This window comes from Podospora pseudoanserina, chromosome 1 (genome assembly GCF_035222485.1).
Source record: "Podospora pseudoanserina strain CBS 124.78 chromosome 1, whole genome shotgun sequence".
Lineage (NCBI taxonomy): Eukaryota > Fungi > Ascomycota > Sordariomycetes > Sordariales > Podosporaceae > Podospora > Podospora pseudoanserina.
The window spans coordinates 7,510,922-7,534,719 of NC_085920.1; the positions used below are offsets into that span (position 1 = coordinate 7,510,922).

Genomic DNA, 23,798 nt, shown 5'->3' on the forward strand with positions numbered 1-23,798 from the left:
ATACGGATCCACGCGTTCGATCGTGCACGGCGAAAAAAAAAAAAAAAAAGTTCAGGAATCCCGAGGGCCCTCTTATCTTATCGCCCACTGTCAGTTGATATCCTTTCTTGCGATTCACTTTCCTTTCCACACCCGGCCTACCATCCCACTGCCATCAGCATTGCCGGCCACTGTCGCTAGCCGCTGAGTTGCGCTGCCAATATCTCAATATCATTCTACGGATTTGAAGCGAGGAAAAAAACAAGACGAAAGCCGAGAACCCCGCCAAAAACCGCGGCAGCAAAAACCTCGACGAGCGACAGTACCAGACACCACCACCACCTTTTCAACATGGCTACGGTTACCACCACCAGGACCCTACCTGGTGGCAACCAGAAGATGGAAACCGTGTCCGGTGCTCCTGTACAACTTCTTCAGTCCCGGGAGACCGGTGAGGTTGACCCCAGGCCAAAGCCTGGAGAAAGGCCAGCAGTCGCAAAGTCATGGGCACACTTTGTAGCTGGAGGGTTAGTCGCCTGTCGCATGCCCATGCCCAGACCCAACTAACCTCTTGTCTCAGTGTCGGCGGCATGACAGCAGCAACCCTCACAGCCCCCCTCGACGTCCTCAAAACCCGCCTCCAATCCGACTTTTACCAAGCCCAGCTCAAAGCCTCCCGCGCCGCCCACGTCGGCCCCATGAACCCCCTCCGCACGGCAGTCTACCATTTCAACGAAACCGCCTCGATCCTCGCGGCCGTGTACAAGGTAGAAGGCCCGCGCGCCTTGTTCAAGGGTCTCGGCCCCAACCTCGTCGGCGTCGTCCCTGCCCGCGCGATCAACTTCTTTACATACGGCAACAGTAAACGTTTGTTGGCTCAATGGTTCAATGATGGGAAAGACGACTCGACATACATCCACCTCTCCTCGGCCATGATAGCCGGTGTGGTAACGAGCACGGCGACGAACCCGATCTGGATGGTCAAGACGAGATTGCAGCTTGACAAGAACCTCGCGGCTGAGGGCGGGATCGCGACGAGGCAGTACAAGAACAGTTTGGACTGCATCAAGCAGGTGCTGAGGAATGAGGGCATTTACGGGCTGTACAAGGGCATGAGCGCGAGTTATCTGGGCGTGGCCGAGTCGACCCTGCAGTGGGTGCTGTACGAGCGGGCGAAGAAGAGTCTGGCGAGGAGGGAGGAGAGATTGGTGATTAGCGGGAAGGAGAGGACGTGGTGGGATACGACGGTGAGCTGGATGGGGAACGCGAGCGCGGCGGGAGGGGCGAAGTTGATTGCGGCCATTTTGACTTACCCTCATGAGGTGAGTTTTGTTACTGTCCATTTTTTTTTGGGAGGGTTCTTGAACGCTGACGAGATGGTAATAGGTTGCCCGGACAAGACTCCGTCAAGCGCCCATGGCGGACGGCAGACCAAAATATACCGGCCTGGTTCAGTGCTTCAAGCTTGTGGCCAAGGAGGAGGGCATGGTCGGTCTCTATGGAGGCATGACGCCGCACCTGCTCAGGACCGTCCCAAGTGCGGCCATCATGTTTGGCATGTACGAGGGCATCCTGAGACTGCTGCAACCTTCGCATCATGAGCCATGAGGATGACGACCGAGTCGAAAACGATGACGGCTGTACGGTCATAACTCTACGATGCGGCCGACCCAGGCGCACATGCCAACCTCCTCTCCTTACACCTCTGCACCACCAACAATCGATACCCTACCTTTCTTTCAGCGACGTATCATTACGGAGAACATATGCTTTGGCGAGCGATTGGCGTATATAGGAGACACGGGGAACGACGGGAGACTGTGGGGGCGGGGGCGTGTTAGCCCTCTTTTCGTACATTGGAAAGACTGGATGGGGCGGCAACAGCATGGGGATGGTTCGAGAAGGCAAAGCATGGCATCCGGCGTTTAGGTTGGGCTTCTGTTGGGTGGGTTTTTATTTTTGGGTATATATGGGATGATGCGAGTAGGTTTGGCAACGGGATGATTACCCCTCTCACTGTTACTCGTTGTTGCTTGTAATGATACAAGGGAGGGATTCAATGTACGATACCTACGTCAGGGCGCATGATGCATGAAGGGAAAAAACGGGGGGAGGATGTATGCATTCAGCAGGGGATGAAAAGCTGGGGTTCTCCAATGGGTGGAAAAGAAAAGGAACGGAAAATTCACGGAAAGGACAAAAAGGTAAAACAGGATCCCTGCTCTTGCAAAAAGACAAATAAATCCAATATAAACAACATGGCAGATCAAGCCAAAATTCACACTGAGCCGGAGTTCACGAGATAGTAAACTGTGATAGGGAAACTGGGAGGTGGAAAAACGGGATATCTCGAATTCAATGAAACCAAATAAAAGTCCAAAAGCTAAACCCTCAAGACACTCTCTCCTTGGCTTCCATTCTCCTCCGCTGGCAGTGAATCGACATGAAAGGAAACAAAACAAAACAAAACAAAACACAACAAAACAAGACAAGTACAACTGATGCAACAAACAACATTACTCGCCTCCATTTTGGAAAAAATGACCAACCAAGCCCGCATACCATCATAAGCCGTCATGCTTTCTAATCACCCATCTTATACGACTCTGGAAACATCCCTTTCGGTGGTTTCTTTTGCAGCTTTCTCGGTCTCGTCTGCACAGAGAGTGATGGCTGCGGTGGCGCCGACACCGACCTGCTGATGTCCGTTGCCGCCCTCTCCCTCCCGGCAGACCACAACCGCGAAATACCCCTCCCCGTTGTCGAAAAGCTGCTGCCGTTCGTAGAAACCGAAACCGTGGTCGTGGTCGTGGTCGTGGTCGTGGTCGCGGTCGTGGTCGTGGTCGTATTGGTAGTGGCAGTAGAACCCGAGTCAGTCCTCACCAGCTGCCCCATGACCTCTCGTCACCAGGCGTTCCTGTCCCAGTTTGGATCTGTCTCCCCTGTTCAGCAAGCTCCGTTTTCATGATGGGTCCCCCAGGAAAGGGGAAGCCGACCTACCCTGCACGAACCCGGCCAGAACCTTGCTCCCCGTCTGCAACAGCGGATGGCCAACCACAATCTTCAGAAACTTCTCCAGCCCGGCCCTCCTGCCCTCAATCACGTCATCGCTGAACCTGTTCGTAAACACCTTCCCCGGCAGCGGCGGGATCGTAACCCTCGCGCTCTCCCTCTCGAGGATATCCCGAAAGTACTCAAAGTCGCTGTACCTCCTCCGGACCGTCGACTGCCTCAGCTTAAAAGCAGGGATGTTGGTCCGGCAGACGATCTCGTAGTCGGTGTACATGTGCCTACCGATGCCGTGGGTGCGGGGGTTGCGGACTTCGATCTCGAGAAAGTTCTCGGGGGGGCCGTAGATCTCGTCAAAGGACTGGGTGCGGGTGTCGGGGAGGGATTGCATGATGGGTCGGTGGAGGCGGGCGGCGGCGGCGAGGGCTTCGGACTGGGAGCCTGTGGGGGAGGTGGGGGATTTGGGAGGCTGGCTTCCGGTGTTGCCAGCCTCGGTGGGAGAGTTGGAAGCCAGGTTGGGCGAGTCAGTGGGAAAGCTCCCTTGTTGAAGGGGAGCTTGTGGCTAGCTGTGAGGGGGGAGGGGGAGGGGAATGGTGTGGTTTGAGTGAGGGGTTGCAGATGCGCGCGAAAACAAGGCCGAAGCTGCGGGCGGTGGTTAGATGCTTCTGGGAGAGCAAGTCAAAGCTGTGCGGTGTTGGCCGGTGGTGTTGTACAAAAAGTTGGTGGTGGAGGAGGGTTGAGGTCGAGGCGGTGATGTGATGCAAGTGAGCGAGAGTCTCGCTCCTCATGATCGATGGTAAAGTGGTCAGCCAAGTCAAGCCAAGCTCGCAGGAACGGGGTCATGGAAGAGTGGGGTAATTCCCGCCGCTCGACGATCTCGGGTCCGGGATCTGGGCCCATGTTTGCCATGTCACACCCTATCTACCGGTGAATATCTCACTACACAGATATTAGTGACTTGGTTATTGTCTGCGGTGGCAGTTCAAAAGCACGCGCTTGCTCTCAACATGTCAACAAAGAAACATGTCACAGACCACAAAACGCCAAGTACGGAATGAGGCCATGCGGAACGGCTTTTGTGATTGCCAATAGTTGCCCCCCGAAAAGCGCCCAGAACTCCTTCCCATGAGCGCAGGTATAAATCCTCATGAATACAATACACACTCCTATGCGCGTTTCCTTGATGGCTGTGTAAAAGGTGCTGTTCAGGCCAGCCTACTCTTTTTGCCATCCGAAACTCGACCAACCAGTTCGACAAATCTTTCTCATCCAAAGCCCCTCCGCCCTCAACTTCTTGTGCCCAAGCCATACCTATTTGTCCGCAAATTTCTGGTGAATAGCCCGAATCTGCTCGTCAAGGTTGAAGTTCTGCATCTGGTTCACATGGGCGGTTTCTGGGTTGCCGTCGAACGAGTGCAGTGCAATCTTCTTTCTCCGTGCCTGCTCCTCCTCCGACAGTGTCTGGCCAGTGGCATTGTCAAACAGGTCACTGCGTTGACTGGCCAGGCGCTTGAGATTATTGGCCACGTCCACCGTGCTAAGGTTGGTGGTGGCATACCGGGCCTCTGCCTTGGCCTTTTGCTCTTTCCACCGTGGATCGAGGAGTTCAACTACCGGATGTGTTAGTAACTGCTGAAAAACAAAGATAACATGGATCAGATGCTCACTTCTCATATGTTCATCCATCTCGTTGAGCAGAATCTGCTGCTTGCAGTTGGGGCACATGGCCGTCTGGGCGCCGATTTTGTTTGCTGCCCTCTGAGCCGCCCGTGGAACGTAATTCTCCTTGATCTTCATGGGCGCGGCGCCACCGCGGGCTTCGGTCTGTGCCTGTTGCATGCGTAGCCTTTCTTGCTCTCTTTCTCGAATTCTCTGTACCTCATGTTCCTCCTCTGCAGACCTGGATCCCCCAACTGGTTCAGATGAGCCATACGATGGAGGTGGCGGAGTATTGGCAGCCGGATAGGCAGGCGTTTGGTGAGTTGGTTGCGGCACTGCGGCCGGGGCCTGCACGCCATATACCTGCGGAGGATAAGCGTTGTAGCTGGTGTCCTCGAATGGGAACGCTTCCTCGATGCGGAGACTGGAGCTGATCGACATCTTGTTCTTCTCTTCCAAAGAAGCATACTGGAGATCGTTGAGAGTCGTCGGGGGCGGAAGGGATGCCTGGTCATCGGCTTCGGTAAAAGTGATGGTCTCAACCACGACAAAGTCGTTCCAGTCGATCCGCGCAAGCTCCTCCTTCTTTTGTTCCTCCTGTTCCTCCTTCTTCGCCTTCTCAGCCTCGGCCCATTTGGCATATTCCGCCCTCTGCTTGGCGCGCGCGAGCACATGGTATTTGTCGGTAGCACTGCGGCGAAGTTCTTCAACACGGGCTTGGTGCAGCTTGGTGCCTTCGCCATTGACGCCGCTCTCGCGTAGGAGAATTGAATACTGATCGATGAGGCTCTGGAAGAAGTTGTGGAAAGTGTGGTTGGGAGCCAGGAACTGGAACTGAGGGTTGCCATGCTCACGCTGCGCAAGCTGTGTCATAAAAGGGCGCCCGTTCTTTGCGACGAACAAGGCAGTTAGTCGCACGATCTCCAAATCTTTCTGGCTCATTCGAGGCATACGGGCTGAGAACTGGAAGTCGGGAGGCTTCTGAGGCCCCTTTGGCTCTTCCTTCGCTGGCGCAGCATTCTCTCCGACGCGACCAGCCGCCACCGCGGTACCACGGCCGGCCTTGATCTCCTCTTTCCTCCATTCGTAGTAGGCGTTGTACGGATCGTCATGCTTCATCAAAAAGCTGAACTTTGGGTTTTTGCCGTGGTTCTCGCGGATGCGCTGTTCGAGACCAAGGCCGCCGCGCATGACATAGCCAGCCGTCTTCTCGATCGCTTCGCGGATTTCACCCGGTGGTGGGATGATAACTCCTGGCGGCGGCTTGAGATTCTCAAGCGCCGCGGCCGCCGATGCAGCCGAGTCTCCGTTTGCAACGGCCATTTTGATGCAGGTATTTGCAAAATCGATGTGGTGGTTGGAATGATGAAAAGTAAGAGTTCGCCTATCGAAATTCCAGAACACTGCCAATTGCTATCGGCGCGCGGCTGAGCGCGGGTGGGTTGCGATCAAATGGTCCGTGCGCACATTTGGTACTGTACTGTTGACCGTCTCAGGGATCACCACATCTTCACATGCAACCTTGACTTTGATTCACTTTCCTCCTGGGACTTGAACATCTGGCCAGATAAGAGAAGGTCAATCCATCGGATTCCCCTCACATATCGATGCCAATTTCTCCATTGCCTGCCCTGACATGTTCCCTTTCAATACGAATACACACGCAGGGAGAGTGGTTGTGACGCGTCGAAAAATAATTAGTTGGTCCCAGGGAACGGTGCTAGGCTCTTGCGAGGTTACTTGTGGCCCGTGTTCCGTGCTGTCTGGGGAATGTCAGCCAATAACAACACGCTACGGCCGTTTTTAGCCCAACAGGGGGTTGAGGCCACTTAAGCTACATTGAAATAACTATGGGATGCTTGTCGGCACGCAGCTTCATCACTGGCGACTGCAACCCCCTTTCCATCTCTTCAGCCTTTTCCGAGGTCAAGTCAGCTACTGAAGACTGACCAAGTCTTTTCTTCTTCTTCTTCTCGTCCAACCTTTGTCTTGCTCTGGACGTGGCCGAGTGCTCTTCACTCGACTCTTTTTTTTTTCTTGTTCGGAATTCAGCATCCAATGACAGCCTTGTAATGAAACCTTGACCTTCTCGACTCTCGTTAACTCCCGATTCCCGGATTGCCCAACAACGATCCTGGCGGCTGAATTATCACACCGTCAACAACACCCCCCGACCCCGATAAGAACTACGATTTCTAGCTAGACATCGTCCTCTCCACCATCGACAATGGCTCGATCGGCAGCCGCAAAAGCGGCATCCGGCCGGGTATCTCCTCCCCTGCCACCGAACCCAGCACCTACCCAACCTATCCCAGGCACCGTCTCGACAAGCTCGAAGAACAAGAATAAGGGAGCTTCGAAGCGCCCCAACGACTACACGTCCGAGGGCGTGGCCGATAACGATGTTTTCCTGCTCCCAGGCTCCGATTACCAACTCTTGCTTGGTATCACCTTCCTGGCCGCTGCGGTGCGCCTGTTCCGCATCTATCAGCCCACCAGCGTCGTCTTCGATGAGGTCCAGTACGTTTGCTACCGATACCTGCCCAGACTCTCAACATAGAGCTAACCATGTGGTCGTTACAGCTTCGGCGGCTTCGCTTCCAAGTATATCAAGGGCAAGTTCTTCATGGACGTCCACCCTCCTCTGGCAAAATTGATGATCACGCTCTTCGGTTACCTCGCTGGCTTTGATGGAAACTTCGACTTCAAGGAGATTGGCAAGGACTACCTTGAGCCTGGCGTTCCTTATGTCGCCATGCGCTTGTTCCCTGCTATCTGCGGTGTTCTTCTGGCTCCTACCATGTTCCTCACGCTCAAGGCTGCCGGTTGCCGCACCTTCATCGCCGCCATGGGGGCTTGCTTGATCATTTTTGGTGGGTACCCTCCTCCTTGGATATGGATGTGGCTACGGACTGACACTGGGTTGTTACAGAGAACGGTCTGCTTACCCAGGCACGCCTTATCTTGCTTGACTCCCCCCTGATGATTGCTACGGCTTTCACCGCGCTTGCTTTCACCTCTTTCACCAACCAGCAGGAGCTCGGCCCCTCTAGAGCTTTCTCCCCAAGTTGGTGGTTCTGGCTTGTCATGACCGGTCTTGGTCTCGGCATGACTGTCAGCATCAAGTGGGTGGGCCTGTTCACGATTGCCTGGGTTGGCGGCTTGACCTTGGTCCAGCTCTGGGTTCTGTGGGGTGATCACAAAAACGTCACTATTAGCACCTTCTCCAAGCACTTCTTGGCCCGTGCTTTCTGCTTGATTGCCATTCCCGTGGCTTTTTACATGGCCATGTTCGGTATCCACTTCCTCTGCCTGGTTAACCCTGGCGAGGGTGATGGCTTCATGAGCTCCGAGTTCCAGTCTACCCTCAACTCCAAGGGCATGCAGGATGTCCCTGCCGATGTTCTTATGGGCAGCAAGGTCTCCATCAGGCACGTCAACACCCAGGGCGGCTATCTTCACTCGCACCCGCTCATGTATCCCACCGGATCCAAGCAGCAGCAGATCACTCTCTACCCTCACAAGGACGACAACAACCTTTGGTTCCTCGAGAACCAGACCCAGCCTCTTGGGGCTGACGGTCTGCCTATCAACGGTACCAACGCGTGGAACAACCTTGAGGAGACTCCTTACATCAAGAACGGTGCCATCATTCGTGTCTACCATGTTCCCACTCACCGCCGCCTTCACTCTCACGATGTTCGCCCCCCTGTTACCGAAGCTGAGTGGCAGAACGAGGTGTCTGCTTATGGTTATGAGGGATTCGATGGAGACGCCAATGACTTTTTCCGTGTCGAAATTGTCAAGAAGAAGTCCAAAGCCGGTGTTGCTCAGGAGCGCCTTCGCACCATTGACACCAAGTTCAGACTTGTCCACGTCATGACCGGCTGTGTCCTGTTCTCGCACAAGGTCAAGCTCCCCGCGTGGGCCTCTGAACAGCAAGAGGTTACCTGCGCTCGTGGTGGCACTCTTCCTAACAGTCTCTGGTACATCGAGTCCAACGAGCACGCCAAGCTTGGTCCCGACGCCGAGAAGGTCAACTATGCCAACCCTGGCTTCTTGGGCAAGTTCTGGGAGCTCCAGAAGGTTATGTGGAAGACCAACGCTGGACTTGTCGAATCCCACGCGTGGGACTCCCGCCCAGACTCCTGGCCCATCCTCCGCCGTGGTATCAACTTCTGGGGCAGAAACCACCGCCAGATCTACCTCATTGGCAACCCCATTGTTTGGTGGAGCGCCACAGCTGCCGTCGTTATCTACATCTTGTTCAAGGGAATCGCTGTTCTCCGCTGGCAGCGTAGCTTCAATGATTACGCTGACCCGGTTTTCAAGCGCTTTGATTACGAGATTGGCACGTCTGTGCTCGGCTGGGCTCTTCATTACTTCCCGTTCTATCTGATGCAGCGCCAGCTATTCCTCCACCACTACTTCCCCGCTCTCTACTTCTCCGTCATTGCTTTCTGCCAGATCTTCGACTTTGTTGTTGCGCGGATTTCGGCTCTTGGCTTGAAGAAGAACCCTCTTATCGGCAAGGCCGGTGCTCTCCTTTTCCTGCTTATCTCGGTCGCCGCCTTCACCTTGCTTTCTCCTCTTGCTTACGGCAACGCCTGGACCAAGGCCGAGTGCAAGCGTGTCAAGCTTTTCAACACCTGGGACTGGGATTGCAATACCTTCCTAGATAGCGTAAGTGCATCGATCCCCGAGGTGAAGTTGCCCGTCAGGGGGAAATGAAGGCTTTCTGTGGAAGAAACGAGCAAGTATTTAGGTTCGGTGGATATGGAGGCATGATTCATGAGCACATAGAATAATGGCACATGACAGATTGTTTTGTGACCGAGACGAGGTGCTAACATCTGTGTTGACGTAGTATGAGGCCTATGACCAGCTCGCCAACTCACCTGCGGCGGCTTCGCCCACTTCGACAAGCAAGCCGTCGGTGAACGTCCAGGCCCCAGCCCCTGCTGAGAACCCGGTGGCTGCTGGCGAACAGGCCAAGGCCCCCGCCGTGGAGCAGCCGAAGGAGAAGGTTTCGGGAGCCCCGGCGGCTGGTGAACAGCGTGTTGTCCACACCGAGGAGCGTGTTGAGTACAGAGACCAGGATGGTAACTTGCTGGACATGGAGCAAGTCAAGGCCCTGGAGGGCAAGGTCGAGTTCAAGACCCGCTACGAGACTCGCACTCGCATCATTGATGCTGCCGGCAACGAAGTTTTCGTCGACGCTCAGGAGGGCGCGCCGGTTCCTGTGGCGCCTCCACACCCGGATGTTGAGGGTAGGTGGACCACTGAGCCATTTTCCCAAAGAGTGAACCACTAACATGCATGACTTCTCAGGTGTCGACCGTGAGACTCCCAAAAACTTGGTTCCTGACGAATCCATCCCGGCTGCTGAGAAGAGCGTCGAGGGCGAGAAGGAGGCCGAGGGTAAGGTCCCCAAACCCGCTAGCGAGAGCAAGGAGAAGACCGCCAAGGAGGAGTTGTAAGAGAAGTGAGAATACGATGACGCATCCGATGATGCGTACGAGACGACCGCAAACCCAAACACACCTTGGCCCACCCAACACCTACTTCACTTAATGTCTCGTTGTACCACCACCATACACACTAATGACAGAAGGGAGGGCATACACCAAGGACTTTTCACATTGGGACGGAACGGTTTGGGTGGAGTCTGGCGGGATAAAGAGCGCAAAAAAAGCAGTCGTTTTTTTTTGGGAAATTTATAGGGGGGTATGGGGAGGGGAAGGAAAGGAGGAGTTCTTCGTCACCATGTTGCTGTCATTGTTGTGATATGATGGCATTTATGGTTGTCATTTGTCAACATTGCGAAAAAGTCGAACGCGGTGAGGTATGCCAGAGCTACTACCTATCTGGTGAACTCACACCACACTCTCACACACACTCACTCACTCATCAGAGGGGTACCTGTTTTCACTTTTTGTAGGCCCCACTAGAAGTTATTTCCTTGTGTTGAACCAAATCCGTTTTTATGTGCTTGAGATGTTCACACTGTCTTGTGGACCCTGCTGTTCCCGTCCTCAGGGCAGTTTTGAGGTTCACCCAACCCAGCCGAGTCAACGCCACGCCCCCCTTTTTCCACCATACTAGAGGAGCCACAACCAGAGAACACAGCCAGACCACAACCAGACCACGGTTTTATCAATCAGCTTGTCTCCGTGGTGCGGTAGTACAGCGGTTAGTGCATTCCCGAGTTTGAGCGAAGAACCCAGGTTTGACTCCTGGCCCCTCGCCACACAGCGTTTGTGATTTTCAGCCGCTTGCTTTCTTTTTGGCTTTTTTCTGCCTCCCTTTTTCTCTCAGGGCTGAACACCACGTCGAGCGAGGCAAAGGCAAAAATGAAGCTGGTTAAATTTTGGCATGCCTTGTGTCGGGCGGTAGGTTAAACTGGTAGAAAACGAATGTGAGTAAGAAAGACAAGAAAGAGGCACCGACAAGGATGGCCAGAGAGACAGATGGTACGAAATTCCGGCTCTGGCTTGTCAGAATTCAACGAGAGTATGGCAAGTCCATGAGAAAAGGCAGAAGTGACGAAGAAAAAAACATCTGAAAAGGGAACTAAACACAATTCCAAAAGGCTACACACCCAACCACCCATCGCCATTTCCAAAATCGGATCCCGATTTATATCCAACAAAAACCAAAAAAAAATAGAAAAAAATAAAAATAAAAAAAAATAAAAAAAACCCCCACCATATCCCACCACCCTTCAGCAACGCACACTTATCCCCTTTAACTAGGAAACACTATCCTTGAAATACTCCTCCAACGCCGCCAAGCTGCCCGGGTGCACCCTCCCCACCTTCATCACCCTGAGGTGGTCCTCGACGGTGTAAATCCTCCCGCAATCCAATCTCGCAACCGGGCTGATATACGTCTCCTGATCCTCGATTATCACCCCGATGGGCCTCCGGGTGATGTTCTCCTCTTCGTACGGCTTCGCAGGTACGACATTGCTGTTGTGCAAGACCACAAAATCTACATCCCGACCTCTGCATGCCTTGTTGGTGGCTGACTTGCTGGCTCCTGCGTATGTGGTGATGGAGAAACAGAGTGAGTGGTGGAGGCGGCGCCGGACGACGACGAACCAGCGGTATTTGGCCAGCGGTTTCTCACCGTGGAATTCGGGGCATTTCGTAGAGTACTCGAGGTTCGGGGGGGTGGCTGAAGGGAACGGGTCATTGGGGGAAGGGTCCGGGGAGCCGAGAGGTTCGAACCAGGGGACTTTGAAGATGCGGCCTACGGCGAAGAAGCGTTTGGGTTTGGTGACTACTTGGAAGCCTGGAGGGAAGTGTTAGAGTGTTGGAAAACAAAAGGGGCGAGAGGTACGCACGAGGGTCTAAGGGCTGCTCCCATTTGTGTTTGGTTGCGGCTTCGGGTCCGGTCGAGTTCTGTCTACTTCCAGCTGGTGATCCGGGTTTTGTTGGACTGGGTGGTGATGTAGCATCTGGGTCGGGGGGTTTCTGGAAGTTGGTGTAATGGAGTGTTTTGCCGTCTGTGATATTTTAGTGATTATGGCTTGGTGAAATGTGAGGAGAAGTCTCACTTTCATCGGTACGGATGTAATCTTGGTCCCTTTCGCTCCAGGTCCACTGATCGCCGTAGTCCACACTATCTTCTTGACTCTGAGAGTCTACCGTGGCCCTGGCGTTCTTTTTGTCTTCCTCGGTTGCATCCTTCGACTTTGAACCAGTTGTTTTCACAGGCTTTGTCTCAGCCTTGGTCGCTTGACCGTTCGTACTCTTGACTTCCTGAGCAGCCGAGACTTCGGTTTTGGTAGGACCGCTTCTACCCTTGGCTCCGTGGGAGCTGATCTCCGTGCGCCTTGCAACAATTTCAACAGGCTTCGCAATGTCCACCGCAGGTATAACAATTGCCTCTGGGTTATTCACTGATGTTCAGAGATCAGTCTCGATAATCATGCAGACAGAGCAGTGTATACGTACCTAGATCCTCACCCAACGTAAAAATACCAAGCTCAGGAACATGCGGTGGTCTCTGCCCCATCGCTGCGACAGTCATTGTCTGGACGATATGGGCTCAAGATTTACATAAACCAGGACTACTTCCTCTTCTCGACGTTGTCAAGTATGTGCGGAGCTGTAATGCAAAATGTCGATATAATGTATGATGGGACTAAAGCCCTCGTGTAGGGCCAAACCTCCACATGGAGTGAAGCCTGAGCAGCTAGGAGAGGTTCATGGGACGGAATAGGGGGTTCTGGTGGTGCTTTTCAGTCCGTCCAGCTTGGCGCTGTACAACAGCCCGAGCTAGTATCTCAAGCAACCGTAGTGAACCAAGGTCCAGTCGGGAGTACAGACGATCGTGGCAGGCTCCGAAAGGAAGAAAATAATGGATCAAGAGAACCAGAAGGCAAGGCTGCGGGCCAAGTGCCGAAGCGGGCGGGAAAATGCAGGTTCGGGTGGAATGACAAGCCAAATTTCCATGTGCTGTTGAGGGAGGCTGCAGCGGACAATTCCAATTCCATATACAGGCCGGGCAATGTAAAACTGAGCAGCAAAACATGGCAGAAGCGTGGGCTTGCTTAGGGAGAGAGAGGCTCAGTATATGCCCCACAGGTAGGTGCTTTTTGTGGCACTTGCAGTCCTAATCTGCCTAGAGCGAGGCCTGAGGCAGGAGCACCTCGGGAGGTTTTGAAGTTGGTGTTGTGACGGCAGGTGGGGGGGTGTCACTTGATATGAAAAAGCAACGAAGCTTACGCCGTTGCGCAAATATGCTTGACGCCGACCGCTGATTGGAATCTTGAACATTCAAATTCAGCTGCGGCCATGGCCCCCTTGTCGTCAACCTCGCCTCCCGTGTCCCCCTTCTCTCTCGACACCCCCTCCCTGAGGTCGCCAGCTCATGCAGCTTCAACACTTGGAAGCGGCCGTTCTACGTATTGCTGCCCAAGCTTGTGTATCCCACGATCAACACCGGCTTGGTAACCTCGATGTTGCGCAGCCTCGTCGATGGATGTGGCACAAATTCCAATCGCCTATTTGGGACACCTCAAATCGGCCAAGGCCCCCTCACCCTGGACCAGGCTCCTTACCACCACCAACTTGCACCAAGTTCGGCTGTTGATACGACAAAAAAGAACTGCACATATGCTTCAGTTCAGACGTTTCCTTGGTCTTACCGCATATCAGTGATGGCGACATTTGACCTTCAGCCATACCTGGGCGGCGATTTCCATATCTGACTTCAACTACACAAATTCCATTTTCAGGAGTGGTCTTGGCCAAACTTCCCGAGATAACTCCAGAATTTCCACATCGTGTTGGTAACATCATGATGTGGAAAACACGAACGACCTTTGCCAGCCGTCTCACCCTCATACCTGATACACTCCATATTGTAGGTCCCCGCGAGGCGCTGACTGGTGAAGCGTGGACCATACAACACGCAGGAGAGCGGTCCTTATTCATCACAACCTGTCATCGTCTCAGATTACAACCTTGGTCAGCCTCGTCAAGCCCGTCATTTCTCTTATCGTACTGATTCATATAACCCCCCTGACGAATTCAAGACCCCGGGTTCTCCTCTCCTCATCACCTCTGTTCATCTTTGGAATCTTCAGCTACTTCAAAAACATCCAGGTTCTCTCTTAATTTCTACGCCTCAGATCCGAGGAACATTCCCTTCCCCACGGCAAGGCTCGAGGACCAACACCCCTCTCGATAGCAGCCCAAGCCTTCATGAGGTGACAATGACCTGATGTCAAATCCATTCTCTCCCGAAAGCCTGCCCATGATGCTACCCCAATGTGCATTTTCCATTTCAACCGTGCACATTACACTTCCCTCCTAAGCCATCCACCGCCAAGGTTCTACAGCACTTTTCACGCCCGCCAAGAAGCCATATCCAGATTTCCAGACTTGGATCGGATACCAGCACGCCCCATTATCGGGCCGGGACCGGACGCCGGGCACACTGGCTGACCCCTAGGTTGGCGCCACTGCGGCCCGAGAGGATCAGGGGGGTGATGCCACGCTTTTGATGAGGCCCGTACTTGACCGGTGAAAAAGATGCATGGGAGCCGGATGGGTGTCGTGTGACCTGCTACTCAGCTCAGCCAGCCCCTTACACCTAACCATACTGAGGGCTCACCGCCGTTTGATGCTCATGCTCGGACCTCAAGTTCATCAAAACCATGCTATTGAACCAAGGATTTTGTTATGCAACTGGCTACCTGCCCAAACTCGGAATTATTTCCTTCCCACCTAACCCATCCAAAGCACTGGTGTCGGATGTACCCAGACAGATTTGCCTCCCATCCTTGTTATGTGCCACCCTGCCTAAAATAGCCCGGTAAACCTATATGCCAATTCATTACCATTATATCCTCAGCTCCCCCCTTTTCTTCTAGACTCGCACATCTCACTGCTGCTGCTGGTGGTGGTGGTGGTGGTGGGGGGGTGGCGGGCCCTGTTGCTGCTGATTACTCTGCGGGTAACTCCCCATAACCTCCTGAGGGGGATCGGCCTCCCTCTGCGCACTCATCTCCGCCGCGTTGTGATACTGCTGGCCCTGCCACGGATTCTGTCCCTGCGGCTGGCCCTGCCATTGCTGGCCCCCTTGCTGCACGTACGGGGCACCATATTGCTGCTGCTGCTGCTGCTGCGGGAACCCTCCCTGTGGTTGCTGGTTGTAATACTGCCCTTGATGCTGCTGATAACCACCACCGTAAAACTGATTCTGACCATGATGCTGTCCCTCATCTGCCTCGGCAATAGGCGCCGGGTACCCGCCTGGTCCAGCACCCACTCCCGGGGAAGGGGTGCTCTGAGGGTGGGTGTTGAATGGGTTTTGTCCGCCGCTCAGAGATGACAGCTCGGATGCGTGGCCGTTGGTTGTGTTGGAGGCTCCGGTGTTTTGCGGCATGAGAGCGGAGGGGGAGGAGATGGATGTGTTGACGCTGTGGCGGGAGGGGTCTGTTCCCGGGGGTATGGCACCAGCGGCGATGTATTGGTTGGGAGAGGGGTGGCCGTTTTGGAACTGGGCCGGCGGGGGGTATTGGCCTTGTGGTGGTGGTGGTGGTGGTGGTTGTTGCTGACCTGGCATGGGCTGGAATTGGCCGTTAGGGAACTGTTGAGGTTGCCCGGGTTGGGGTTGGGTTTGTGCCATTTGCTGCTGGGGGACTGTTTGAGCTGCTGCCGCTGCTGCGGAATTGGGGTCGGCGGGCTGCCGGGCCTCGAGCTGCTTGTTCTTTTTGCGTTGACGCCAGAGGCAAAAGGCGAGACCACCGATGAGGATGGCAGCTACGCCTGCACCGGCACCGATGCCAGCTTTGGCTGCTACCGAGAGGCCGCCAGAGCTTTGTTCCACAACCGGATAACGCATAGACCAGACAATGTTGACGACCGCCGAGGTCTCCCGGTCCGTCTTGGTTTCCTTGCCCCTTTCCACCGTGAGGGTAGGGGGTCGGGTAGTTCCAGCCTTGATAGAAGACCAGCAGGGCGTCTGGCCGCCCACCGCTGAGGTGAATGGTACGAAGCCGTTGGGGCAGCAGCCGCCATCCACAGAATAGTAATCCTCAGCGCATGTTTGGAGTCTGGCTTGCTTTGCGTCGACAGGAATGGGGTAGTCGAAGCCAAGCTTCTCCAGCTCTGCCGCGTTGGATCCAGACACCGCCGAGGCAACTGCTGCGGCGGCGGTCTCGACGGGCCAAGGACAGCAATCAGGGCGGTCTTTGATGCAGCCGAGGAAGCCAGCGTAATATGCGGTATTCCCAGCGTCTACGAGAGTGAAGCTGGCTTGGCCACATTCGTCCTTGAGGAGAGCACCTGTGCCTTGGAATTTGGGCTGTCCGTCATAGGCGGGAGTGTTGATACGAGTGCTGACAGTAACGACGTTGACGGTTCTGCGATTCCAAGTCAGTTTCTACCTTTGAAGTGGAACCTAGACCAAACACAATGCTTACTGTAACGCGAGAGACACAGAAGTCCTGAAGATCAAACAGTTAGTCAACCTTGCTTTTCACACATGGCACCCCGTCTCACTCACGGTATGTTAGGTTGTTGCTGGCCCTGGGGGCCGCCAATGATGTTGCTGCATGTTGATCCGAGGGCTGAGGCGTATAGCTCATTCCAGCCGTCATACAAACTGGAGCAGGTTCCAGTCGCGATTCTAGTATACCAGCAGTTCCAGTAGGCTTGTCCATGGGTGCAGACACATGACTGAACAGCGGAGTCGACGGCACTGTTGTAGGCCAGTCCATTCTCCGGCCCTCCTCCGGCTGTCACGAAGTCAAAGTCACTGTAGCATTCTGACAGATGGGTCGTGCAGGAGTAAACATTGGATCCGTAATTCTAGTATGACAGGGAGGTCAGTAAAGGACAGCCCAGCTTGTGCTGCTTGATCTCGACGGAGCGACATACATAGCAATCCCCATAGAAGTCGGTTTGGCGTGGTCGAAGCAAAGCAGCGCCAAAGACATCAAAGGTCGGAGTCGGAGTCACTGACGGCGTCGGCGACGCCAGTGATGCTGAAGGGACCAGCATTGCGGCTCTTGATTATCAACCGGCTTGGCGTACAAAGGACGGTTCCCTTCTTCAACACAGTCGACGCGAAAGACGCGTGGAAAAAACGAAGCTTGACAGAAGACGAGAGGGGATTGAACAGCCCTGCGGCGGGGACCACAAACACATGTCCTTCATTTTCCTCTTGTTATCCGGGGTGTCGAGCTGGGCAAGGGTTGCGATCAGGGTCCATGGGATCATTGGACGATAGACGGCGCTGTGCATAACACGGCGTCGCGAACAGCCTCTGATAGGTGTGATGGCTGCAGGCCAGCACTTATTGGGGTGCGGCTGAAGGTTACGCCGATGCCCCTGACAGGTGAGCTGGCCGAGATTGTGCGGTTTCACAGGCTCCTGAGAATGAAGTTGCTCCGTCTTATCACCCCGTCTCTGGGGATCATGATGGGGTTTTCAAAAGCCGATGTGGATGGCTTCATTGAAGACTTGGGTTGTGAGTTACAGCAGCCCTCCAGGCTTGGCCGATCGATGGACAAAGACAAAATGCGGAACGAGTGTGATAGTAGATGGCAGGGGTCGCTGCTCATTCCCGTCATACCCGCTTTTCGACAACGACAACTCCTCAACACCATGTCCCCGTCTCGGTTCAGGGTGCGATGGTTTCTTTATCCTGTTCAACCGTGAGCCATTTCGTGGCTCAGATTTGATAAAGTGGCGGTTGTAAGATGGGATGGAGCACAACTATTCCTCTGCATCTGTCACTCGCCCAAGAGCTCTCTCACTGACATCATGGAAATCGATGCTCTCACAGCCCGAACCTCCAGCCCCTCCAACCACCACCTCTGATCCTTCCAATAGCTCCTCTCTCACCTGAGTCTCTTGACTTTCAATATCACCCGGACCTCACAGCACCCCGCCGATACCCGCCAAGCGTCTTGGTCGGGATGCAGCCCGCACGGTTAAATGGGGATAAATAGGGAATGGGACCAGGAACTCCTTCTTTCCGACATCCACGCGATCCATATGACCCAGCGCGGCGGAGAGCATTTGGAGAAGAACTGTGATGGCACGCCCACCCCGTGCTTTCTACCCGGGTGGACAAGTTGTGTGCTCCGGATGTGTATATATCTGAGGTAGTTCCTCCGTCACATCCTCCCTTCTGTTTGATTTCATTATTTTTCATACCATCTTCATCACCCTCCCCCTCCTCGGCCCCCCCCATCTTCACCACACAAGTCAAGCCAAACTTGCCCCTCCCCGCAAGATCTAACCCCCCCCCCGCAAATTACCCCAACTACTCCTCCAACTTTACCCCACAAACCAAACCCCCTTCCCTTATCAGTTTATCAAGATGGCCCCCCTCATCACAAACATCTACACGGCCGACCCTTCAGCCCACGTCTTCGAAGGCAAAATCTACATCTACCCCTCCCACGATCGGGAAACCGATATCCAGTTTAACGACAATGGCGACCAATACGACATGGCCGACTACCACGTCTTCTCCACCGAGTCCCTCGACCCCGCCGCCCCTGTAGTCGACCACGGCGTCGTCCTCAAGACAGAAGACATCCCCTGGGTGTCCAAGCAGCTCTGGGCGCCTGACGCGGCCACCAAGAACGGGAAATACTACCTCTACTTCCCCGCCCGCGACAAGGAGGGCATCTTCCGCATCGGTGTCGCGGTCGGGGACCGCCCCGAGGGCCCCTTCACCCCCGACCCGGAGCCCATCAAGGGGTCCTACTCCATCGACCCTGCCACCTTTGTTGACGATGACGGGGAGGCGTATCTCTACTTTGGCGGCCTCTGGGGCGGGCAGCTGCAGTGCTACCAGAAGGGGCACGACGTCTTCGACGCCAGCTGGCAGGGGCCCAAGGAGCCGACGGGCGAGGGCGTCCCCTCCCTCGGTGCCCGCGTTGGCAAGCTGACAGAGGACATGCGCCAGTTCGCCGAGGAGGTCAGGGATGTGGTCATCCTCGCCCCCGAGACCGGCGAGCCCATCCTCGCCGACGACCACGACAGACGCTTCTTTGAGGCGGCGTGGATGCACAAGTACAACGGGAAGTACTACTTCTCTTACTCCACCGGCGACACCCACTACCTCGCCTATGGTGTCGGCGACAGCCCCTACGGTCCCTTCACCTATGGCGGGAGGATTTTGGAGCCAGTGCTGGGCTGGACCACCCATCACTCCATTGTCGAGTTCAAGGGGCGCTGGTGGCTGTTCCACCACGACTGCGAGCTCAGCAAGGGTGTTGACCACTTGCGGTCTGTCAAGGTCAAGGAGATCTTTTATGACAAGGATGGCAAGATTGTTACCGAGAAACCCGAGTAAAAACCGGTGTCTTTTGGATGGCAAAAGTGTAAAAACAGTGAAATAGGCGAAAAGACATCAAGTCAAATATTTTGAAGGGTATAAACTTTTCTAATTGTGATATAGTGTTTTGCTCGTGATATATGCTAAGCTAAGGTAGTGGTGAGGTGACGTGAGGGGATAAGTTCGTGTCTGTGTATGTAGTAGTTGTATAGTTGTAGGGGGGTTGTAAAGCATCGCCATTGTCATCCATCATATCTAACAACACCCAACAAAAGAAATCAACGCTACGCCTACTCCGACTTATTCCTCTTTCCATTCAGTGGTCCATCACACCAGACCTCAACTTGTTCAACGCATCCTCATACTTCCCAGGACTGTGATCAGTCAACATGCTCGTCCCAAACCTCACCTCCCTGAACCTTTTCTCTACATCCCTCACATACTTCAACACCACTCGGTGGGCTGGTCTTCCCAGATCCTCTCCGCCAATCTCCGGCACCAAAAAGGCATCTCGCCTCAACACCCGTGTGCTCTCCACAACGAACACCTCTCCAGGCGGCAGCAACTTCTGGCTCATCATGCTCGCTCTGAGAACCTTGAGCGCAGCATAAGCCCACTGATCGTCATCCTCCCTCTTGCAAGACTCGCCACCGCTCCCGCTAGAGCCATACCACTTGTCTGCTATCCCTGACTGCAACGCGTCCCAGATTCGCTGTCTGACTTCCACCTTGGCCTCATTGTTGTCTGTCTTGAAGGCCAGCGACACTGCCTGAAAGTCGTGGAGGACTCCCAGTGAAAGATAGGGCACGAGGTCGTTGCCGTTGACAATGCTGGTGATCAGACCGCGAGTAGCTTTGCTCAGAGAAGCCGACATCGTCGAAGGCGGGCCATAGGCGAAAACGTGGACCGGGCGGCCAGCAGGGAGGCATATCTCTTGATGCCGGAAAGCAGTAGTTGTGGTGCCGTCGCCGAGGAGTCGAGTATGAGGGTTGGGTGAGGTGATGAAGGTGGAACTGCTTGGGTGTGGCTCCGAGAGCATAACTCCCAAGAGAGCGGTAACAGCACCGCCAAGGGAGTGACCGGTGAGGACGAGACCGTAATCGGAGAATTCTTCCAGGGCTTGCTTGAGCGTGTTGAGGACCCTGCCGTCACCGCCATAGAGCAGCCGCTTGGCCGAAGCGTGGACACCTTTGTGGACTTTGTAAGCCTTGCCACGCCAGACAAGGTCATCATAGTCACACGTCATGTCTGCCAAGACATCTTCGAAGCCAAGCGTCCCACGGCAGGCAAGCACAACGGCTTTGGCCTTGTGGTCAAGAGAGATGTAATGAACGAGGGGTACGCCAGTGTTGGTGGAGCCCGTGCCGTCAGAGCCACCTTGGGGGTCGACAAAGGAGGAGAGCAGAATGCTGTTGGCATCGGATTCGGTGTGGTGAGCGAAGCAGCGGAGTTCGTGGTGGGTGTCATCGAGGGCGCGCAAGATGGGCATCTCTTTGGCAATGCCCAGCACTCTGAGGAAGTTTGACCCATAAGAAGCAGAAGCGAATCTCATGTATCGAGTGATGTTGGTCAGAAAATGGTCGTTGGGAAAGATGGTGTCCAGTTTCCCAGCTTTTCGCAGAGTGCCCAACGCCTCGGTATCGCTGTAGGCACTCCTGGACTGGTAGTTTTGGTATGGAACAAGCGAACTTTGCGATTCATTGGCCCTGAGAGTGTAGATGCTGGGCGCATACATGTGAGATTTGACCCGACGATGGTTAGTCCCTGGACCACCAAGCGGACCACCAAGCTCTCTGTCCGACCTCGCCTTCCTAACAACAGGATTGGTTGACGAATTCTCCTGATAAGGTGAGACCGGCCGATAGTCATCCGCGGTTGTGATAGAGAATGTTTCGGTTTGGGAGATGGAAGAGTCCCGACGGCTGTGCACTGAAATATAGCTAGCCCGCGACTCGCTCCTCGGAACACTTCGGCGTGAATCAGCAGTCCCTGGCCGCGATGTTTTTGTCGCTGTCGTCTTCTGTGGCGGCACAATTACAGGCTGTTTTGGAATCAGAGAGGACTGTTTGCTAGGAACTGCTAGATGTGATGGTGGCCTGGCGGGCTTGACAGGCTTCGCAGTTTCCTTGGTCTTCCCGGCGCTGCTCTCTGAGCCAGAATCCTCTCTATTAAAGAGCCGTCCTGGCTTGGTAAACGCGCTTCTGAAACCCCCTTTCTTGGCTGAGGAGCCTATACTGGGACCCGAATCTTCCTTCTGCTGCTTGTAGGAAGGCAGCAATCGGTTGAATGACTGTCTCCCGGAAGAGGAGCTCGGCCTGTCATTGTTTGATGAGGAATCGGTTGGGGGTATCCTTGGTCGCTTCTGATTTGCTGCGTTCTCCACCCCGTGTCTCGATGCAGAAGGTATACGGGATGGTTTGCTGATGGAAGACGGCGATATCGGCGAACCAGAGCCTTGGAAGTTGGGGCGTCGGATAGGTGGTCGTAATTGTTCTCTCGATGACTTAGGAGGGACCGATGGTGGTGGTGGCGGGTCTTCTTCGTCCGTTTCCACGTCTGACGTTCCGGGAGACTCCGTGTCCATCCGTTCCACAAACCCGGGAACCTGGCTGACATCTCCGTGCTCCTTTTGAAACCAGCTTCGCCTCTCGTGACTTCGTGAATGCCGGAACACAAACCGAGAATCAGAGATGCTGTTCTCCGGGCGGCCACGCAGTTGAGTCTGGGACAAGCTGTGGCGAACAGCCCGGGGCTCCTCAATCAGTTCCACGCCAGGAGGTGTGTCAACCCTGATATCCTCATCACCGCCGGTAACCTCCACTGTGATAATCTCGGTCGTGCGAATCTGCCGGGTGATAGACACTCTAGCGTTATCGGGAAGAGACCTCATGATTTGTTGCTCTAGTTGGGCCACAGGAAGGCGACTTCGGTCATCGTCGTTGAGTTCGCCGTTGCTGTTGATGGCGATCACTGTTTCCTTCGACGAGGCCTCCTCGGCGGCGTACGATCCGTTGTGTACTCCATACAGACTCCCCTCATGCACATCAACCCGGACACCATCACTCAGCACTACCACGTCCCACACTACCTCCTCGACCCTCAAGGTACGACTCTCCTCTTCGAGCAGGCGCCGACACCATCTCTGCAGATATGCCATCCCACACAGGCCCAGCATCAAGTCAATCACGCCGACCTTTTCTCCCTGTCTGCCCGTTGCGGGGTTCTGAAACTCGCGACGGATCAAAGTGATGATGCTTGCCATGGCCCGCGATGAATCTGTTGAGCCGAAAAACTGATCCAGGGTCGACAGGAGGAGCTGGGAAGTCTCAGAGAACATGGCGAGCGTTGTACCCGTCATGTGAAAACTGGTTGTGGTCCAAAAGACGATCTGGGTCATGGTCCTGTGCAAGTTTTCAAGGCTCCGTTCAAGTGTAGTTTCAGCATCTGCTCTTCCGAGATCTGTGCCAGAACGCGAGATGACATCTTTTCCAGCTCTGCTGATGATGCCTCCGAGAATACTGCGACCAAGTTCCAGACTCGACAAGGTGGTGAGCTTTGCGGCATCGAAGCCATATCCACCTATTACCGTGCTCATACGTAGAGCTAGACCTGTAGACCGGGTCGCAAAACTGACGACTTTGGCCACCGGGGTTGGCAGAAGGGTCTTCCCGGGATTCGAGGCTGAGATATCGCGAATCTGGGTTCCGATGTCCTCGTCAGGAATCACGGCAAGTCGAGCAGGACCTGCGTCCTCCGGATCCACGTCCATATCGACATCGTCTGTGGCTCCATAGTTTCCAATAATCATCGTTCAGCGCAAGGCAAGAACAGAGGGCGGTATGGGATAGGTGTCAAATTAACAAAGGACGTGAGGGTGATTATATCGCACAGGGCCTCGGCTGGTCATCCCGAGGCAGGCTGGTTCGACGCGCAAGGGATCAACGAAGGGACTTTTCGTAATGTGTTGGGGGACGACAGGAGGGCCAGAAGAGGACCTTCATCATCATGGGCGACGGAGGGGGCGAGAGCAAGGAGAAACAGCTATTATTGCTGAACTCTAGGGGAGGAAGAAAAGAGCGGTGGACGTGGCGAAACAGCTAGAACGGCTGGCCAGCCCTGAGATTGTCACAATTATGCGTTCCATGATAGTGCTGGAGGCATTCCACAGCGTCACTGGGCTCTGCATTTCTGTGGCCCCCAAAGGCTAATTTGGCATGTGATGACGTGGGGACGGTCATCTGCCGGTCGCTAGGGGCGCCATAGCGGCATTAGCGAGCAGACTCCAACTGCCAAACAGCACCCAACCCAGCTAACCCCGCCTTTCGCACTCCACTAAC

The 23,798-nt window shown here is 54.6% G+C and overlaps 8 protein-coding genes across 8 annotated transcripts; 3 read left to right on the top strand and 5 right to left on the bottom strand.

The window, feature by feature from the left end:
- Nucleotides 1-4: 4 nt before the first annotated feature.
- Nucleotides 5-2,814, top strand: RIM2 (Pyrimidine nucleotide transporter, mitochondrial). The gene is made up of 3 exons (XM_062943355.1): nucleotides 5-506; nucleotides 560-1,301; nucleotides 1,366-2,814. Exons 1-3 carry the CDS (start codon nucleotides 331-333, stop codon nucleotides 1,585-1,587), a joined length of 1,140 nt encoding a protein of 379 aa, XP_062806444.1. The 5' UTR covers nucleotides 5-330; the 3' UTR covers nucleotides 1,588-2,814.
- On the bottom strand, nucleotides 2,735-3,756 carry PRP21_1 (SF3a splicing factor complex subunit). The gene is made up of 2 exons (XM_062943356.1): nucleotides 2,980-3,756; nucleotides 2,735-2,912 (listed from the first exon to the last, which is right to left on the bottom strand). The coding sequence occupies exons 1-2, from the start codon at nucleotides 3,377-3,379 to the stop codon at nucleotides 2,884-2,886; spliced, it is 429 nt and encodes a 142-aa protein (XP_062806445.1). The 5' UTR covers nucleotides 3,380-3,756; the 3' UTR covers nucleotides 2,735-2,883.
- A 288-nt stretch (nucleotides 3,757-4,044) lies between these two features.
- Nucleotides 4,045-6,249, bottom strand: PRP21_2 (SF3a splicing factor complex subunit). The gene is made up of 2 exons (XM_062943357.1): nucleotides 4,656-6,249; nucleotides 4,045-4,598 (listed from the first exon to the last, which is right to left on the bottom strand). The coding sequence occupies exons 1-2, from the start codon at nucleotides 5,968-5,970 to the stop codon at nucleotides 4,300-4,302; spliced, it is 1,614 nt and encodes a 537-aa protein (XP_062806446.1). The 5' UTR covers nucleotides 5,971-6,249; the 3' UTR covers nucleotides 4,045-4,299.
- PMT1 (Dolichyl-phosphate-mannose--protein mannosyltransferase 1) lies at nucleotides 6,219-10,647 on the top strand. The gene is made up of 5 exons (XM_062943358.1): nucleotides 6,219-7,167; nucleotides 7,231-7,520; nucleotides 7,580-9,330; nucleotides 9,515-9,917; nucleotides 9,979-10,647. Exons 1-5 carry the CDS (start codon nucleotides 6,875-6,877, stop codon nucleotides 10,125-10,127), a joined length of 2,886 nt encoding a protein of 961 aa, XP_062806447.1. The 5' UTR covers nucleotides 6,219-6,874; the 3' UTR covers nucleotides 10,128-10,647.
- Nucleotides 10,648-10,757: 110 nt separating this feature from the next.
- On the bottom strand, nucleotides 10,758-13,509 carry QC764_121000 (uncharacterized protein). Its single transcript, XM_062943359.1, has 6 exons — nucleotides 12,609-13,509; nucleotides 12,209-12,553; nucleotides 11,996-12,157; nucleotides 11,356-11,943; nucleotides 10,879-11,049; nucleotides 10,758-10,851 (listed from the first exon to the last, which is right to left on the bottom strand). The coding sequence occupies exons 1-4, from the start codon at nucleotides 12,682-12,684 to the stop codon at nucleotides 11,399-11,401; spliced, it is 1,128 nt and encodes a 375-aa protein (XP_062806448.1). The 5' UTR covers nucleotides 12,685-13,509; the 3' UTR covers nucleotides 10,758-10,851; nucleotides 10,879-11,049; nucleotides 11,356-11,398.
- A 1,536-nt stretch (nucleotides 13,510-15,045) lies between these two features.
- Nucleotides 15,046-17,168, bottom strand: QC764_121010 (uncharacterized protein; the record flags this gene model as incomplete). The annotated part of the gene is made up of 3 exons (XM_062943360.1): nucleotides 15,046-16,528; nucleotides 16,672-16,976; nucleotides 17,046-17,168. 3 exons carry the CDS (start codon nucleotides 17,166-17,168, stop codon nucleotides 15,046-15,048), a joined length of 1,911 nt encoding a protein of 636 aa, XP_062806449.1.
- Nucleotides 17,169-18,495: 1,327 nt separating this feature from the next.
- Nucleotides 18,496-19,479, top strand: QC764_121018 (uncharacterized protein; the record flags this gene model as incomplete). Its single annotated transcript, XM_062943361.1, has 1 exon — nucleotides 18,496-19,479. The coding sequence occupies one exon, from the start codon at nucleotides 18,496-18,498 to the stop codon at nucleotides 19,477-19,479; it is 984 nt and encodes a 327-aa protein (XP_062806450.1).
- A 298-nt stretch (nucleotides 19,480-19,777) lies between these two features.
- QC764_121020 (uncharacterized protein) lies at nucleotides 19,778-23,269 on the bottom strand (the record flags this gene model as incomplete). The annotated part of the gene is made up of 1 exon (XM_062943362.1): nucleotides 19,778-23,269. The coding sequence occupies one exon, from the start codon at nucleotides 23,267-23,269 to the stop codon at nucleotides 19,778-19,780; it is 3,492 nt and encodes a 1,163-aa protein (XP_062806451.1).
- Between the last annotated feature and the right edge of the window lie 529 nt (nucleotides 23,270-23,798).